At 49.8% G+C, this 18587-nt stretch overlaps 8 protein-coding genes across 8 annotated transcripts; 2 read left to right on the plus strand and 6 right to left on the minus strand.

The window, feature by feature from the left end:
• Positions 1-405: 405 nt before the first annotated feature.
• Positions 406-1419, minus strand: LTR84_000812 (uncharacterized protein; the record flags this gene model as incomplete). Its single annotated transcript, XM_064844441.1, has 1 exon — positions 406-1419. One exon carries the CDS (start codon positions 1417-1419, stop codon positions 406-408), a length of 1014 nt encoding a protein of 337 aa, XP_064712301.1.
• Positions 1420-2233: 814 nt separating this feature from the next.
• LTR84_000813 (uncharacterized protein) lies at positions 2234-3882 on the plus strand (the record flags this gene model as incomplete). The annotated part of the gene is made up of 4 exons (XM_064844442.1): positions 2234-2343; positions 2457-2585; positions 2639-3659; positions 3718-3882. The coding sequence occupies 4 exons, from the start codon at positions 2234-2236 to the stop codon at positions 3880-3882; spliced, it is 1425 nt and encodes a 474-aa protein (XP_064712302.1).
• A 484-nt stretch (positions 3883-4366) lies between these two features.
• Positions 4367-6137, minus strand: LTR84_000814 (uncharacterized protein; the record flags this gene model as incomplete). Its single annotated transcript, XM_064844443.1, has 3 exons — positions 4367-4626; positions 4696-4963; positions 5034-6137. The coding sequence occupies 3 exons, from the start codon at positions 6135-6137 to the stop codon at positions 4367-4369; spliced, it is 1632 nt and encodes a 543-aa protein (XP_064712303.1).
• A 3030-nt stretch (positions 6138-9167) lies between these two features.
• Positions 9168-10158, minus strand: LTR84_000815 (uncharacterized protein; the record flags this gene model as incomplete). The annotated part of the gene is made up of 4 exons (XM_064844444.1): positions 9168-9236; positions 9373-9963; positions 10034-10051; positions 10102-10158. The coding sequence occupies 4 exons, from the start codon at positions 10156-10158 to the stop codon at positions 9168-9170; spliced, it is 735 nt and encodes a 244-aa protein (XP_064712304.1).
• Positions 10159-10921: 763 nt separating this feature from the next.
• On the plus strand, positions 10922-12022 carry LTR84_000816 (uncharacterized protein; the record flags this gene model as incomplete). Its single annotated transcript, XM_064844445.1, has 2 exons — positions 10922-11753; positions 11823-12022. 2 exons carry the CDS (start codon positions 10922-10924, stop codon positions 12020-12022), a joined length of 1032 nt encoding a protein of 343 aa, XP_064712305.1.
• A 284-nt stretch (positions 12023-12306) lies between these two features.
• On the minus strand, positions 12307-13410 carry LTR84_000817 (uncharacterized protein; the record flags this gene model as incomplete). Its single annotated transcript, XM_064844446.1, has 1 exon — positions 12307-13410. One exon carries the CDS (start codon positions 13408-13410, stop codon positions 12307-12309), a length of 1104 nt encoding a protein of 367 aa, XP_064712306.1.
• A 763-nt stretch (positions 13411-14173) lies between these two features.
• On the minus strand, positions 14174-15799 carry LTR84_000818 (uncharacterized protein; the record flags this gene model as incomplete). Its single annotated transcript, XM_064844447.1, has 1 exon — positions 14174-15799. One exon carries the CDS (start codon positions 15797-15799, stop codon positions 14174-14176), a length of 1626 nt encoding a protein of 541 aa, XP_064712307.1.
• Positions 15800-16707: 908 nt separating this feature from the next.
• LTR84_000819 (uncharacterized protein) lies at positions 16708-18396 on the minus strand (the record flags this gene model as incomplete). The annotated part of the gene is made up of 1 exon (XM_064844448.1): positions 16708-18396. The coding sequence occupies one exon, from the start codon at positions 18394-18396 to the stop codon at positions 16708-16710; it is 1689 nt and encodes a 562-aa protein (XP_064712308.1).
• Positions 18397-18587: the final 191 nt, after the last annotated feature.

An 18587-nucleotide genomic window follows, 5' to 3' on the forward strand; every position in this document is an offset into this window, starting at 1 on the left:
GTTTTGAGTCACTTGGGTCCCGTGTCGAACTAACTAATTTATAAGCCCTCCGAGGGTTTAATGCGCGTGCCCCTGTGTGATGGACATCGGAATAGGTATGATAATCAAAGCATTGCACTGCCGAAAGTGATGCGAAGCAAGTCCGATCTGCCAGAGTGGTCGCAAATAGAATTTGTTCAAGACGAGCTTTTTTAAACAGAAATGGGATCGGAAGCCACTTAATTTAGGTTGGAGAAGACGTGGACCCTGTCACTGCATGGATTCATTGAACTGCAGACTGTCACTTCTTGTCGTCCACCTCAAGACCCTTGTCCTCGAATGTGACTAGAAGTCTTCACGGTGAAGGTTCACTCACAATGCGATCGCCGGCCTTTGCCATTGGCCAAAGAGATCTGTCCGAGGTCGTCAGGGTCCAAGACCATCAATTTCAAGCTCATTCAGGAACTTGTCGGTTTGCGCCTTAGCTCTCTGGGCGGCAATCAGCTTGCGTCGTTCTTCAATTTCCTTCTTTCGCTGAGATTTTTTGTCTTCTCTCTCCTTGCGGGTACTTTCTGTCTTCATTCTCTCCTTCTCCAGAGCTTCCATTTCTTTCTTCCTCTCTTCAGAATCCTGACTGAAGGCATAAAAGCCAGTGCCCTTTGACCTCACCTCTGCACTTGCGTTGTAATGGGTTTCAGGTGGAGGGGTAGCAGATTTGTCCCGCTTTTTGGCAATTTCTGACATACGATCCACGATGACTTGATCTGGGTTGAAGGCAGAATATTGGATTGTGTCTCCAACGATGATGTTCTCTGGCATAGCTGGCCGTGCAGAAGAACGTGCCTCCTCTTCCGCAAGATGAGTTTTGGTGGCCTTTCGTCTCTCTTCGCGAGCAGCTTGCGCCTTGGATCCTTTTCGAAGTCGACCAAATTCATCTAGGTATTCCACGACTTCATCCTCATCTGTGACATTGTCATCTTCCGATTCCGAAGTCTCGTCCCTGGCGGTGCCATGTGCCATCTCCTTCTCGGCCCATTTCCGATCAAAATCCACCAGGCCACCTTCGTCATGGTCAGTCCGACCAACGTATTCTCCACGCTTCATGGCATTGTATATCCTGACCTTATCCTCCATTTTCCTCTTGGACCTATGCAACTCTGCGGCGTCAACGGAACCGATTTCATCTCTTGTTTTGTGGCGCTGTTGACCATCTTCGAGGTCCGCAGCTGAGCGCTTTTTGACGTTCTTGTTATGGGCTTTGAAGATGTCTGTTTTGGAGTTTGAGGGTCGAGGTCGGCCAGATGTGGCTTTCTCTTTACTCGACGATTTACTGGAGATTAGTGAGGCAAGATTGGAAGAGAAAGCAAGGGATGTGGATGAGGAAATCTCTTTGACTTTTGTTTTGGAAGCCTGCTTGATACCATAAAGACTGTCAGCCATGGCACCTACTGTTTGCTGTGAAGCACTTGGAAAGTCCGCAAGAGGTCAGTATGACCAAGGCGGCATGATTATTGGCAAGGCTTGATGATCGTCAAGATTGATGCATGTCCGTCTTTACTGGAAGGCGGTTCGTGTCGCAGCTGGTACAGTACGAATTAGGGATATCAGCCGATCACGTGTGGTTCTGCCAAGACCGGCCTTCTAGAGCAAGTTTGCCGACCTCAGGTTTAGGGGCAATCATGTACGAATCTATCTACTTCGTAACTACTCACCTAGGCATCTACATTGGGTATTTCTGGATAGACACATTCATAGCAGCCATCGCCGATTCACCGGTCGGTTAATTACGAGTGGCAGTCAACATTTCACTATCGGAGTCAGCACCGAAGGATCTGTGTCGAAGGACTTGGTGGAACCACTTGCATGGTTACATCCACGTTGTTGGAGAAGTGAACAGCGGGGATTCGCGCTCCCTCCAACTAAATCCATATCCTGATCAAATACCGACCATGGCATGTCGATCATTTAGTCCAACCCTGGGAAAGGGTCACCGGACATTATTCACGTATCGAGGAGATGGACGCTCGCTTGACGTGTGTGGCATGGTCCCTGGTAGTCGGAATTCTGTGAATGATAAGCGGTCGAAAATCCAACGACCTTCCAGCTGCTGATGTGCAAGGTCCGCTCTCGTGGAATCTTTAAAACTCTTGTTCCAGAAACACGAGCAAGCTGTGTCAAAACCCATTTCTCTTGCATCCTACTCCTCGTGCTTCTTTTTCTCAAGCTCATAGGGGAGGCGAGCAGATAATCGACCATGGCGAAACCGTCAGGATTTCGGACCTATCTGAGGTCTGAGAAGACACCAGAGGAGAGGAAGCTCTTACGCAAGGTCGATTTCTTCATATTAACATTTTGTTGTTTTATGTGAGTATATTGGAAACGTTGTGAGCAGCAACTGTGTATGAACACTTCCATGTTGCTTGCCACTACTCAGATTGATACCATATTCCTATTCATTTCAACTGACATGCGTGAAGGTACTTTTTCAATTATCTCGACAGGTCCAACCTTACTCAGGCATATGTTTCTGGCATGAAAGAAGACCTCAACTTCAAGGGCAATCAGCTGACCCAGATTACTACCATTTTTACCTGCGGGTACATCGTGTACGTCCACATTACTTCGCAGATGATACAACAGTGCTCACTGAACCTCACAGTGGGATGATACCATGTAATCTAGCCCTCTACTACATCAAGCCCCGGATATTCTTCCCTTCCATGGTTGTTCTCTGGGCTGCTTTGACCATGGTAACTGCCGCCGCAAGCACTCCCCACCACATCATGGCCATCAGATTTTTTGTCGGTATGGCTGAATCTAGCACTTTCATCGGGACCCACTACATCTTAGGTTCGTGGTACACGGAGAGCGAGCTTGGTAAACGGAGTGGAATCTTTACCGCTTCAGGCTTGGCCGGCACCATGTTCGGCGGTTTCATCCAGTCTGGGATATACAAAAGTATGAACGGACTACAGAATCTTGCAGGCTGGCAATGGCTCTTTATCATTGATGGCATTATCACCCTACCAATTGCGGTCTATGGCTTCTTTTTGTTCCCCGACACTCCATCAAGAACGACAGCGCCATATCTATCCGCCGAAGAACGCGCACTGGCGATCTCACGAGTGCCCGAGGTCCCTGAGCAAAAGCCACTCACGTTCGCATTTGTGAAGCGCGTCTTCAGCTCCTGGCAATTCTATGGATTCGTTGTACTCTGGATCATCGCTGGAGAGACCGAGAGCTTCAGCACAAATAGCTTGTTGGCACTGTATATGAAGGCCAATCCCGACAAGAAATATTCGGTATATCAACTGAACAATTATCCGACAGGGGTCCCAGCTGTCGGAATCGTCTCAACGTTATTTTGGGCGACCCTCACAGACTTTCTGGGTGGGAAGAGATACCTGGTTGCATACTGGATCGCAATCACCGGAGTCATCACTTCCGCCATCATCCTCGCTCCTGGCACCGGGATTGGAGGACATTTTGGTGCATATTACTGGGCGGGTTCGGTCTATGCGTGTCAAGCGACGTTCTTTGCGTGGGCCAACGACGCCCTTCGGTACGAGGAAGATTCTCTGCGGGCAATCGTTATCGCGAGCATGAATCTTGGAAGTAATGCGGTCAACGCCTGGTGGTCGATCGTGTTCTACTCCGCAAACTTTGCGCCGAAATTCACAGTGAGTTCCTAGAAATCCGAGAGCAATTGGAAACGCTCTTTACTGACGAATACCGTAGCGTGGTATGTGGGCGATGATCGCAGTGAGTATCTTGATGGCTATATGGGCATGTGGACTACAAATTATGCAAAGAAGAGCTGCCAGAAACCATGTTCACTCCACAGAAACGGTGGAACCAAGAGACATCGAGAAAGAAATGGTCAGCGATACGACGAAGGTGTAAGCAATTAGGAGCAATCCATTAGACCCGCAAACTGGATGGAACTCTTATGAGCATTTCGAATCCCAGTGGAAGTCGACATAGTCGTGTCTAACTTAGTACATGAGTTCGAACATGTGGTCGGGATACTGGAAGCCGACCCTCATTGACGGTGTGACCCAGTATTAAGGCACGGATCGAACAAAGCCTATTCCGTTCTTCAACATTCACCATCTTCGCACAGTTTATCAGGGTTGTACTACTCTCAGAGTGTTCTATCTGCCGTGCTAGCTTCGATGTCTTCCTTGAGTACCATCTAGTCCTTCCTCATGTGACGTACCCTGATTCCCCACATGTTGTCCAGGGAGGCCGCCTGCCACACTTGCACCAAAGTGTGTCGAGCATTGCTCCTGTGGTACCATGCTTCTTGCCATTGCAAACATATCCCAAACGTACATATTACCTCGGCCGAAAGCTTGGCAAAAGTAGTTAAACTGCTCCTTACTACTCAAATTCCATTCTCCGGGTCAGCCATAATCCTATTGATAATGTCACAACGTCGCGATTCCTTGTCATCCAGCTGTTCAACTTCCAAGCCCGCAGCAGTAATGTTAAGAAAGCTGCCAGTGCCATAGAAAGGCCACTCGGCACCGGAATCAATCTCCAAAGGCTCGACTTGATATAAAAATTTCCAGAGCAACGTCTGTAACGATTGTGCAATGCCCACATCTTTCACGGGAGTTGTCTCCTCGTCTGTGAAGAAGTAGTCTTATCCAAGATGTCAGTATTAGCACATGTGTGTCTGATAGAAGATAACGCTAGTAGGCAAGCACTTACAGAATAGATCGAGACCATGATACGCAGGCGGAATCGACATGATATACCTCCTAGTTGACGTGTTCGCAGCTTTTGCCAAGGCTAAAGAGTGGCAGGCAAACACTGCGTCGGCAGTCCATTGCCAAGCGAGTTGTTCTGGAGCCGCATCTGGCCACTGGTAAAGTGATTGAATCGTGGAGATTATTTCATTGGTCGAGGAGGGAAGTATTCTTCGGACAAGCTCTGGGAATGCTTCAGGCATATCGCGATCGGAGGAGGTAATGGCACCCTGTAATAACAAACAGTCTGTGAGAATACAAGAGGGAAGCAGAAAGGATGAGGGAACGCAAGTGACAGACCTCATTAGCCATGTTGGCGACGATCATGCTTCTGAGCCGACTTAAGCTCTTATCGAGAGTTGGGTTCGCTATCGGGAGTTCAGGCACAAGGAATTCATCGACTATTGGCCCGAATCCAATGCCTGGCCCAAGATTGCCTCCTCCGCTAAGACTCGGGGTATCGTTGATCAGATAGCGATTTATTTCGCGTAGCGCCCCTTCGTTCATATCCAGCAGGCAAACCAAAGAAGAGCAATTTGCAGCACTCAAAATGGAGTCAAAGACGTCCTGTCGCCGCTCCGTGACATTTGCTTTCAGAGACAAAGCCGGAGATGACAAAAAAGCATGTTGAAAGGGTAGATCCACGCTATCTGGACTTGCAGACAAGAGTTCGACCATTGCTGCGCCCGTGCTCTGTCCACCAGCCGTAAGCCTGCTCGGATCACCTCCGAAGTGGTGAATATACCGTTCCGACCATTTCAACGCTGCCAGCCCATCATATAGTCCGACATTCGGCTGCGTTGTCTCGTCACTCGGGGAGGATGCCCAGCCATAGAGGCCCATGCGGTAATTGCTGACCACAAGGATGAAGGGTGTCCCTTGCGAAAGTAATTGGTCAAAAAGTCCCAATGGGGTGAATCCCAACTCTTTTGATCCGAACGTATATGCGCTACCATGCAGCCAGTGCAGCACTGGAACGCCAGCACTGTGAAGAGCAGATGTGGATTTCTGGCAGGAAAGTACATCTGGTACATAAACATCAAGGAACAAGCAGTCCTCATTGCCAAAGACCGTGCCGTTGAGTCCCGGAAACAAGGCTTCCGCTCCTTGCGGCACAGCGCTTACACATTGCGTGTCCTGGGAATAATTGCCCGACCGAACCACACCCGGTTCGTCCCAGAGAGGCGGAAATGCAGGTCTGTGAAATCTCTCCGCTGGTTCTGCGAACCGGATGTTCTTGTACACGTTGATTAGATAGCCTGAGTTGGTGAGGTTCTGATAGGCCACTTGGTGTCTCGTATAGCCTAGATCGATGGGTTTTGGGTCTCGTGGGCAACCAGTCAACGGGGCTGCTATAGTTGTACTGGACAGCAGCAAGCCGAGATGCAGAAAGAGTGGCCTCATGGTGACATTTGTTGCGCTTGAAGAACTGGAGGCCGCCGTCCCTGGGGCATGCTCAATAATTAATAGTCTGTCGAATATACCTCGAGTCGTAGTTCAATGGCGCAGCACAGTTTAAGTAATCGACAGTCTTATATACCGGGTTCTCCGGTGATGTCGGCGATATAATCCATGGGAAACTCAAAGGTTGACGTATGCAAAGCGTGTTTAGCCTTGTGAAGGATGGGTTTCTGAGTCAGAGCAATGATTGGCCAGAAAGCAACTATATATCCGAAAGAGGAAATCGAGCAATACGAAGCCGCTTTTGTGGCTGTGCATCGTATTCGGGATGGCAAGGGGTCTCTTGGCATTAAACCACCTTAAATGCGGACATGACCAGAATTCTTTGGATTCGAACATCAATTCGATTTCCTCATTCGAGTATTCAGTATCATTATGCCGTATGCCGAATTGGATGAGGCTGGCAAAAAAGGACTGGGCGTAATCAAGCTGTCAGCCAACGAACCTGGCATCTGGTCGAACCATTCCTATCGGCCGAAGCGTACACATACCAAATCGAGGAGCGGATGTTCAACATGCAAGCATAGGAAGATCAAGGTTCGTTGACTCCATTCACATAGACAAATGTCCCATTCGTTTGTCTGACAGTCTGCGGTTTTCAAGTGTGACGAAGCAAGACCCCAGTGTCGCCGATGCTCGCAACGTAATGTTGGTTGCTCTTATAACCAATTCAGAATGGTCAGCCCTGGTGTGGAAGGCATACCACCAAAGCCAACAATACTCTGGCCAGGTGTCAAAAGTCCAGATATCCTCGTGCAAAATTCGGATTTCTTCACCATGCACGATCTTGATCTCTTGCATCACTTCGTCATCGCTGCATCCCCAGCAACACTGGAAGATGGTGGTTTTATTCAGATCAGTCGAGAGGTCCCCCGCATGGCTTTTCAGGTAAGTTCCTGAAAACTTGTAACGGCCAATCTGGCTCACCCTGGTGCCGCAGCATACGCACGTCATGCATGTGACCCTGGCGGTGGCTGCCGCACATAGAAGAGTTCATGCAGGTCAAATAAATCCGTCAAAAGAGGAGCTTGGGCATTGGAATCAGGCCATCTCAATATTCCGACATGTGCTGAATGATGATTGGGACCAACAGACCGATGCAGTCTTGACAACATCGATGTTTCTCAGTATGCTATCGTACACGGATAATGGTGTTGCACGTCCCCAAAATTCAATCGTGCATGATCTTCAACCTTCGTCGTTCACCTGGTTCCAAAATCAGATTGGATTGGTGGAATTGATAAGTCTTGCATCCATCCGGGCTTCGAGTACGGTGATAATGCCATATTTCGAAGACATGGACCTCAATCTTGCGCTTCTTCACGATGAAAGACCAGGAACAGATGGAATCCCTGCGTCGCTTGTCGAGTTGTTTGATATCAGGCGAGAATCGACCTGTGAGGACCATCCTTACTTGCGTCCACTCCGTCGAGTTTGTAGTATGAGCAATATTCCGAGGACGACAGATAATGGACTCAAATTCATGCAGTTTATGCAAGCTGTCGATAAAAGCTTCATGGAGCGTCTTCAACGACTTGATACACGCACCATCTTCTTATTTGGATGTTGGCTGGGCTTTCTGTGTCACATTGACCACTGGTGGTGCAAAGGACGTGCAGAGAACGAGTTCAGAGCTGTTGTGGCATACCTGCAGCAGCATCATACAGCGTTGGTGCTGTACCTGACCGCTATGGTGGTGTAGGAGAACATGAACAAACTTACCAGACGAATGGCATGGTCTTGAAAATTTGCAAACAATAAAGATCTGGCGCTGTAGGTTGAGCGGGAAAGTTCTTCTACCAACACCTTAATGTTGTTCGGTCACATAACCCATTTCGGCAGCAAACGACACATCAGGCCAGTGGATCTGAGTTTTCCACCCAGCCAAACACTTTATTCCTCGTTTCAGTGTTTGAATGATGGATTATCGTCCCGAGCCATGCAAGTACGTGGCCTTCGATGAGAAATTCGCCGGGAAGGGTGAGGGGAGGCTGAGATTCCCGTCAGCAGATGGAAGCCAAGAGAATGCATGAGCAATGCAGGAGTATGGCGTAGGGGCACCCTACATTGGCTAACAGCCCTGCTTGTCCGATCCCCATGATTTCATGAATACATGATAGAGCCCCACTGAAGCTTTTTCTGCTAGACTCAGGAATAATTGGCAGATGTGACACTGCTTGAAGTACATGCATCAAGAGGAGACCACTGTATGCACTGTTCGGGTGCAGTGTCTCTCCCTGCACAGCTGATTCACCTGCTTCCGTTGATCGATTGAGCAAAGCGGTTGGGTTTCGATAGAGATGAAACGGAATCGATGCTACGATGGCTCGGGACAAGTCTCGCGCTTTCTTGATCAAGCTGTTCCGTTGGTAACTTTCCGAGACCTTTGGTAAGTTGGGGTCATCACCAAGCCGATCCGAACATGCGAGGACGAAGTTGAGGAGCAGAAGGCGACACTTGCGATAAGCATTCCAGACCACGCCCACAAACACTAATTTGAGAGTAAAAGGCATGTCAGCTTTTGAGTAGGTATCATCAGGGCTCGTCCCATGCTTACAGTCGAAGTAGATATCTATGCGATCTACCACATCAAATGGGGAGACTCGTTGCTCTTTGCTTCCTGTTGAGGCAAGATAGCCCACTGTCTTCGGCAGCCACATGTCTGGCAATGTTGAAGACCATCTCGCAAATTCTTCGTCCATCGAAATGGCAAATTCTCGGGTCCGAAGAAGCTTTTCTGACGAACTCACCTTGGCAAGAAGGAGATCGTGGTTGTGGCGGAAAAAGGGAGCGAATCGAAGGAGGAGGGCATCAAGAGATTTTGTTGGGTTCTGAGGGCTACTTAGGATGGTGATGTTGTGCGGCCACTGGATTGTAGTAGATACGTATCCTGGTTAGTATATATGAGAAGGAGGAAAGAGGGGACAACAATGGCGATCAAGGCCATTAGGAGCAACATTTACAATTAAGACTTCACTCAACGAACTGATTGATAGTTGTATACTCTTGTCCTTCATTACCCCAGGGGCAGGAGAGTAATCTCTGTCGCAGTCCTTACTTGATAGGATTGCTAGTAAACCTTTGAAATGGGCTCTATGCCCACCAAAATGAGCGGTTGTTGCAGATATCATCTGCCCATATTTTAGATATGACTTCAAGTCCCGGGTTAGAAACATACCTCATATAAACCAAGAAGCACTATGGTCGTCAGGGACTCGACCGTACTGGAAGAAGGTGTCTTGGAGATTGCAAGCTGGAAAGAACGAAGGATATATGGGTATAAAACGGACGCTCGTCGAACAATGTCAGGTCTCTGCAGTTTGTTGCCCAGAGTCACCAAGCCTACTAATCTGGCAGATTCCGCAATAATGGAACCGGGGCCTAGCATCAGAATCATAGCTCGGAGAGAGCTTAGATAGCCTCTGGATACTGACAGGTCTTGAGAAATGGCAGTATATTCCTCAACGCAGATGGTGATCGCGAGCTGATCAATGTCCACCTTCTGGTCCAATCGATCTGACGAAGGTTGTGACAATAGTGAGATGTCAGCACACTTTCTTGGACGTATACGTGTTGCGCTTCGGCGTTTGTCGTCGTATTCATGGCGGAAGAACTGCAGTGCAGTGTTCGGGTAGAAGCAGCCATCCCCACGCTTGAGACATCTTTGGCAGGCCTGAATGAACGTCAGTCGGTCGACGTATAACCAAGCAAGAGAGGTGTCGAAATTTGCCAGGTGCTTGTTGCTGGCTCTTGCAGGGAAAACATGGGTCTTTGTTGATACTGGTCTACTGATTTGCAGAAACGGGACCAAGGCAAGGTCAGTCGGGCATCGCGCTTACCGGGCGGCCTTCATCACACTACATATGGATCAGTACTGAGTGATCCGCGAAACCGCAATGTCGCGTACCTTTTTCCGCTTCTGCTTGCATCCCACACAGGCCCGAGACATGCCGTGATTGACCATGTTTTTCAAGGTACTAGCACTAATATGATGGGGAGATTCGGCGCAGTGCCTCCAGAATTCGGGACTGGAACAAACCTTTCGCGATGATAATACTCCAATTGCGACTGCATGAAAAGCGATGAAATTGACAACGTCCAGCAATATTGACAATCGTCAGCATCACGATCCATAGGGTGTTTAGGCAACCCGGAGTTAAGAATCCCGCCAGTGGGTGATCGTTGCGCTTTTCGTTGATAGAGGTTAGCGGTGGATAGTTTCGAGCTAATCCCTTTATGGCCAATATCGCGCTCGGAATGAAAAGGGGTTAGCGCAAAGCAACTCCAAACACCTCCATTTCTATCCATTTGACGCTATCGACAACCGTTCAGGAGATTTGTGTCGCACGTACAGTAGGTATGTGGTCCTTTTCGCGTCTCTGAGCATAGTTACCAGCATTACGGAACCACCTTGGACCATCAATGATCACTCCATGTGCGTCGATAATCTAGGACCTCAGCCCGATCGGTCCGGGTAATGAACAAGCTCTTCCTTTCCATGATCAATAGGTAAGTCCTTTGATCGCGGATATACAGGAGCCTCTTTAAGACCGAGATGTGGTTGCAACTTCCCATTGCACGAGAATGGGTCCAACGACAAGATGGATAGATATAAAGAACGAAGGATCCTGCATATTACTTGAGACTTTCCCCATCCATCTCTACCCTCGCAACTTCCTCCGACCAAAGACTCTACAGTACGTATATAGCACTGAAGCTCATTCACCATGACAAACAAAGCTGCTTGGCTCACCGCTGCGAAAGCTCGACCTTTCAAGGTAGACGACGCACCAATGCCCATGCCGTCAGGGACCGAAATCGTCGTCAGAAATCATGCCGTTGCGATCAACCCGGTTGATTGGGCTATTCAAGCTACTGGTATGTTCCCACTTCCATATCCTGCCGTGCTCGGTCTGGACGCGGCCGGCCAGGTCACTGCGGTCGGAGAATCAGTCAGCAAGTTCAAAATTGGAGATCGTGTAGTCACTTCTCTTGATCCTTTTGCGAAGAAGGATCCACGAAGAGGTGCTTTCCAGCTGTACTCTCTGGCTAGGGAAGAAGGAACTGCAAAACTGCCGGACAGTATCAATTACTCTGAAGCTGCTGTCTTGCCACTGGCAGTGTCAACCTCGGCCAGTGCCCTATTCCAGGAAGACACATTGGGTTTACAACTTCCAATGCCCAATGCTACACCTACCGGTAAAGTCGTCTTGATCTGGGGTGGCTCTACAAGTCTTGGTGCTTGTGCCATTCAGCTTGTCGTCGCTGCAGGCTACGAGGTCGCCACCACTGCCAGCGCTCACAATCTTGATGCCATGAAGGCCATCGGAGCCAAGTTTGTCTACGATCATACTAAAGAGACTGTCGCCGATGACATCATCACCGATTTGAAGCATTTGGATTTTGGAGGAGCATACTGTGCAGTCTTGACAACTGAAAGTATCAAGCAATGCGCCAAAATAGCGAGAGAATTTAATGGCAAGAAACTCGTGCAGACTGTGCTTGGCGTCGAAATGCCATTCCCAGAAGGCTTGCCAGAAGATATCGCATTCAGAAATGGTAAGACACTCAGCTCTCTCGGTCGTCATTATCAAAGTTCTAGTTAGCTGACATGCGCACGTTGATCAGTTTATGGCACGTCCCTGCTTGAGAATGAAGTCGGCACTGCCATCTGGGGAAATTACATACCTGAAGCGTTGGCAGCTGGATCGTTCAAATGTGTGCCACCTCCCCTGATCTTTGGTGAAGGCCTTGATGCGATCCAAGGTGCATTGGATCGATGGAAGGAAGGTGTGTCATACCAAAAGGTTGTGGTGGAGCTTCCATGAGATCAGCCCATTCCTGCCTCGACTTCCAGACAAGTGGACCACGGTGGAGTCGCGGGAAATAATGTACTTGTGATCCTGCGCTGAACTGATATGTGAAGATTTGGGGACACATGCTCTGAGACGAGGCTTGATGGCTAAACACAAGTTGAGTAACTTTATCACTGTTTAGTCGCATCTCTTAGGGGCCATTTACGCGCAAGGCTGGATTGGAATGGTGTGACAAGGCGGACAATTATTCAACCTAGACTCAATCAACTACTCGTCTCATAAACCATGCCACCATCTCAAACAACGGAGATATGGAAATGGGGTTTCACGACCGTCTCTCCATCTCGATACCTATCCAAAACATAATTCACCTTGTCTGCATCAAGTCCCGGTTCGAAAACCTCAAAACTTGTCAACGGCTTGATCCGTCCATCCGCGAGATACTCTGGGAGACGAGTCCAAAAGGCCTCCGCAAGCTCCCTGTACATATGTGAACTCCCATAGACGTTCCTGACTTCATATCCCTGCGCCTTGGAATGAATCTTGTCTGCGTCGGGGTCGCCCGTAGTCAGAAGACGAGCCAGGACACCACGCTTCGTGTTCGACAATGCATTCAGCGCCAAATGCTGATTCGGCGCTACATTGTATGCATCGTACGCATAGATGAGGTCATCACCCACGACGTCGCGGATGCTGGCAAGGACCTTCTCTTCGCCGCCGTGCCGGGACACAACATGAGTCGCACCATATGACGCCAGCAATGCCTTGTCTCCGCCAACGACGACAATCCGTCCAATACCCGCCAACTTCGCCAGCTGCACACCGAGCTTACCACAGCTCGTGCCGCCGCCAATGACCAAGAGAGTCTGCCCGGCAAAGTCAAACCCAGCGGCGGCGCTGGTCCACGGCGCAGGGAACCCGAGAGTATCGGCGCTGAACAACGCGACCAGCGGCGCGATGATATTGCTCGGCAAAGTCGCCGCGCCGTCGTCCGACACCGAATCCGGGATCCTGGCGCTCAGATCCACGTCTACCACCGCGTACTGCTGCAGGCCGTTCTGCGGGTTTCCTGCTTCCAGGCTCGATTGGGCGACAACGCGGTCGCCGACAGAGTACTTGGTGACGCCATCAGCGACCGTCGTGACGCGGCCGACCACGTCCATGGCCAATACCGCAGGTAGTTTGTCGGCGATCAAGAAGCCCCCGTCGCGACATTTCTGGTCGTGCGGGTTCACTCCGGCAACGGTTACTTGGATCTGGACTTGTGATGGGCCTGGCGTGGGAATGTCCCGAGACTTTGTCAGTGTGACGGGCTTGCCTATGTCGGTCACAATTAGGGCATTCATGGTGGAGGGTTTCGTGAGGCTGTTGGGCGGTTTGACTTCAGATGGGTTGGGCATTGTCTTGGGTTCTTATATTCAATATCTTCGCCTGCTATACAACAAACAGATAACGACAGAGTTATGGGGTATACTGGAGAGCCGGTATGACTTTAACACCACACTAGCCCGAAACCATTGTGCAACACCTCTAACCACCATGCACAGGTGTATTGGTTATGCGTGCAGGTGTATGCTTTGAAATTACGATGACTAATGATGGAGGGCCATGCGGTTTTGATTGGCCCATTCGAGAAATCTAGCCGTCAAGGCCAAAGTTCCAGCGATATTTAAGGCCGCGGCCGACTCTTTTGCTTTCTGCCTTCGACCTGTACGAGGATAGTTGGCCAAGTACCTCGGTAATGGTGTCATATGAGCTTCTTTGTTAAACGAGCCCATTTGAGGGACACTAAGAGCTTCTTTGATAGTTGGCAGTCGGTGGTGGTCGTCGTATGACCAGTCAGATCAAGTTTCTTCCGGACGGACTTGGAACGAAAGAGTTTATCCGCCCCCGTTTTGCGGCCTGTCTATTGATCCGAGTGCCCATGAATCGCCATGGACTTCTTGTTCTGGGAGCATGATTTCACGCCAGTCAGGCGTGACGAGGATCAAGCTAGCAAGTTCATTGCTAAGGGTCTGACTGCTTCATTGTTGCCATGGGAAGTTGACGAATGATATCACAAGAAGCGGTTAGAAGTGTTCGGCAGAATGCCGCGGCGTTCCAAGAACTGGTGTCTGCAAAGGTACCTGTGAGACTTGGAAACCTCTGGAAGAATGATCACGTTCACACACCAGACCCTCCACCCTCAGTTTTCTGGCCTTCAGACTTCTTTGCTGCACGCCTCCGCTTCTTTCGAGCATCAACAGCATGTCTCCAGCTCTCGCCCCACACAGTCGTGGCCCACACGCTGACCGCAGAGAGAATGAGAAATCCACTAGAGATGGTTGAGAACCATCCCACACCCACCTTCTGAATGGCAGGTAAACAGACAGCACTACCCGCCGCGGCAAAGAAATACCGGATCATGTAATTGCCCGCGACGACCTCGGACGAGAGACCTTTGGCTTGCATGACATCTAAACAGTAAGTATTGAGGCTGGGGAAGCAGAATAGCTGCGCGACACCTTGGACGAACATGGCGAGAACGGGAAGAGGAACACCGCCGACCGCTTGATCGACAGACCAGCCGTAGATGAGCATACACACGGGAATCAGTCCTCCCATGAAGGCATAGCAAGACCGGAGCCGATCTTCGGGCACGCGCTTGTTTTTCTTCTGAATCCATTTCTTGACCATGTAGTCTGCCCATCGCCCGCCCATGAAAGTTCCGACCAGATAACCACAGCCGGGCGCGATATAAAATAGGCCAGACTGGATGGGAGAGGTCAGGTGGAAACGTGGATTCAACACATATCGGATCGGTGTTAGCAACGAATACATGTTGAACACGAGCGAGCTGGATGCCAAACCGGCCAGTAGGAGATTTGGATAGCTGAAGAGCAGGATGGCGACGCGGAAAGGGGACAGCCCATGAATGATCTTTCTCGCACGCTCCTTGCGCGGAAACTCGCGCAGTTCCTCGATTTTCTTCTCGTGGATCGTCTCCGGAAGGAAGAAAACCACCAAGATGGTGGCGAATCCACCTAGAGCGGCTTGTAGCCAGAATATATCTCTCCACGAGCGAAATGTGACGATGATCCCGCCAATGAACGGCCCAAAGGCCGGTCCGATAAGGGTCCCAGAAAGAAACCAACCGAGTGCGGTCGCACGTTCGGTGGGTGTATATATATCCCCCAAACAAGAGGTCCCCACGATCAGGAATGATGTCCCTTGATAGGCGGTGAGCATTCGAAAAATAAAATACGAGGCAAGATTGGGCGCCAGCGCGGTACCAACGCTGAAAGCGAAGAACAGAGCGGCCGATATGATACATATCCACCTCCGACCATATATCGTCGAGAGGGGACCCCACAAGGATGGCGATATGCCCATGAAGATCAGATAGAGAGCATTTGAAAGGTTGATGATGGTGCCGGTGGTGTTATACGTAGTAGCAACTTCAGGGATGGCTGCGAGGATGGTCGTGGAGGAGATGGGTGCGAGGAAGCCACATAGTGATAGGATGCTTGTTATCAGGACCTTGCGACGATTGCTGAAGCGTTCGTACTGTGCGGCGTTGACCTCGATATATGAACTGCTATGGCTTGGGACACCCTGTATGTCGTGGTGTGAGATTGTTGATTGGACATGGTATAGATTGGGTCGGTCCTTGTCGTGGCTCTTGCTTGGTACTGTCGGTGTCCTGCTGAGATCTAGGGAAGTTGCCTCGTCCGGGTTTGATTGGACAGGAATAGCCCGCGTGATGGTATGGTCATCTTCCACGGTATCGTGATGGAGTTCGCCTGTCATTATGATATGAAACGAAAGAGGGATGTCTGTGAAATACTATTCATTTCCTGTACGGGAGATGATCGAGCAAAAGAGAATGAGCGTGTAGGAAAAGAAACAATTACCATCGGAGAATGTTGACGAAAGATATGCCGACCTAGATATCAATTCTGTTTCTTAGAACACGGTGAGCATTCATTGGGCGTATGAGCAGATAACACCAAAAGTAGGTGAGGTATAAAATGACTCAGATCGTAGATATGGAGCAAAGAGATGCGATACTCAATGATCTCAGGGCGCGCGGTTTCACCGTCACAGTTTTCAAGAAGGAGTTTAGTTCTCAACAAGTTTTCCCCATAGCGGTACAGGCCCTGAATCCGTAGCTAGCTGCTTGTAGGTTGGGGTCATATCTGGAAGCACCAGCCAGTCAATGACAAGGCTTTCAGCCCGCCCTGGGCAGTTCCATAATGAAATCTGCTTTCTCTGCAAAGTTTTGTAGCCCGATGTGATCTCCGGATCGCCAGAGTTCAAGTTCAGAGACATTGAATGACCGAGATCGGACAAATTTGCAACTGGGAGGGCACCATTGGGCAAGCTTGTCCGGGGTCTGCTTGCCGGTTGCCGCTCTGACCAATCCCGGCGATTTTCGGTGTATCGCCGAAGGGGCAAAAGGTACGAGGCATTATGGGCTTCTGCCGTCGGCTGGGGAGCGAGCTCTGAGTGCGGACCATTCCGTCGGCTCAGAGGCTCAGCGATTGTCCATGTGTAGTGTCGGCGCAACATTATATGGATTTGGATCGCTCCATCACGAGAAACCGAACAAGGCTGAAACTTGAAATGCGGTAGCAGCTCCTTTTGAGTTCTGATAATATTCGATTGACCGAGACTAACTGTGCATTTATGGAGGAACAAGCAAAGGGGAAAGCTCTTCATAACTTCGATCCTTTGCCCGCCGACTTCGCCTTCAACGAGTCCTTCAATTGCCTCCGCAGGATCTTTCCACTGGGGCTCTTCGGTATCGCATCGACAACGTACAGTCCGCCCCTCAATTTCTTGTGATTTGCAATCCTGGCATTCAGCCATTGATTAACACCGTCGACAGTCGCCTTGTCACCCTTGGCCTTGGCACTGTCCTTGACCACAATGAAGCCAACAGGAAGTTCTGTCGCTTGCTCCTCGACCCAATGACCAACGACACACGCATCGGCGATATCAGGGTGCTCCAGTAGCTTCCCTTCAAGTTCAGAAGGTATGACTTGCAGTCCCTTGTACTTGATCAATTCCTTTATCCGGTCGACGATGGACAGAAATCCTTCGCTGTCGATTGTTCCTATGTCACCTGTGCGGAACCATAATGTCCCATTCTCGTCTCGTGCGAATCCATTTTCCGTCGCCTCTTTATTGCGATAATAACCTATGGTGACATTCGGACCTCGACACCATAGCTCTCCTTGCTTGGAAGTGCCATCTGCATCAGTACCGACATCTTTCATGGTCTCGGGGTCGACAACTCTGAATTCCATGTTCGGTGTAATGTTGCCGACAGTGTGCCGTTTATCGGCCCGCGCGATAGTCACGACTGATCCTAGTGGACTGGTCTCTGTCATGCCCCAGGCTTGTAGACCATACACCGTTGTTCCGTAAAGTTTCTTGAACCGGTGTTCGACTTCTTCCCGCAATTCCACGCTCAATGGCGCAGCGGCAGACATGATCCTCCTTATACTGCTCAGGTCGTACTTCTCCACTAACGGATGCTTGGCCAAGAGCAACATGACTGGAGGTACCACCACGATCATCTCAGGTTTGTATTTCTGCAGATTTTCGAGATACAGGACCGGTTCAAACCGAGGCAACACGACCACAGTGTTACCAAAGTATACACTCACGCAGATATAATTTGTCAGACCATATATGTGGCTTAGAGGGAGGAAAGTCACGGTCGTCGCGTTACCACCTGCATCCTCAGCAAAATGCGCCCTCCATTGCTGCATGTTGGAGACCATGTTTCTATGCGTGGTCATCACACCTTTGGCACGACCCGTTGTTCCCGACGAAAAGCACATGAAACTCAGGCGTTCGCCTGATTCAGTGGCCTCAATACTGACAAGATCTGTGGCAGGGCTGGTGACCGCGAGAGATTCTGCCGTCGGTTTCCCATGTCGATCACGATCACCATCTGCCTGGATAAGTCGAACTTGTGGTAATGACTTGAGAGCCTTTTCAGCCACATCGATCAATGACGAATGCGCGATTAAGACTTTGGCAGAAGAGGTCTCGAGCTGCGCCTGTAGTTCGATCGGGGTGTACGCCGCGCTCACTGGAGAGACCGTTGCCCCCGCCCCGAGTATGCCATAGCATGTAATGGCATAGTCGATACTATTTGGACTGAAGAACGCCACAATATCTTTGGGCCTGACTCCTTGCTCACGGAGAGCATGCGCAAGAGACTTGGTTCTCTGCTTAACATCGGCAAATGTGCGAACGGCTCCAGTTACCGCATCCACATAAAGAGGTCGATTTTCTGGTGCATTGTTTGGATTTGAGAAGACGAACTTCACAAGGTCGATATCAAGTGGCTTGATGTCGGGAATTGAAGATCTATAGATCTTGACAGGCATCTGAGATTATGGTGTTTGTGAATAGAGTAAACGACGGAGCGACTTATACCGAGAGCAAGGAGACGGTCAATGGTCAATGGTCAATCAGAGTATTTGTGTTTGATAACTCGGTCCAGCGGCGTTGAAGCGCGGCGAAAGCATTAAGTAAACTGGGACAGCAGTCGTGATGTTGGCTTGCGGCCGCATGGTCA

The sequence above is a fragment of the Exophiala bonariae genome (genome assembly GCF_035927105.1).
Source record: "Exophiala bonariae strain CCFEE 5792 chromosome Unknown scaffold_1, whole genome shotgun sequence".
Classification (NCBI taxonomy): Eukaryota; Fungi; Ascomycota; class Eurotiomycetes; order Chaetothyriales; family Herpotrichiellaceae; genus Exophiala; species Exophiala bonariae.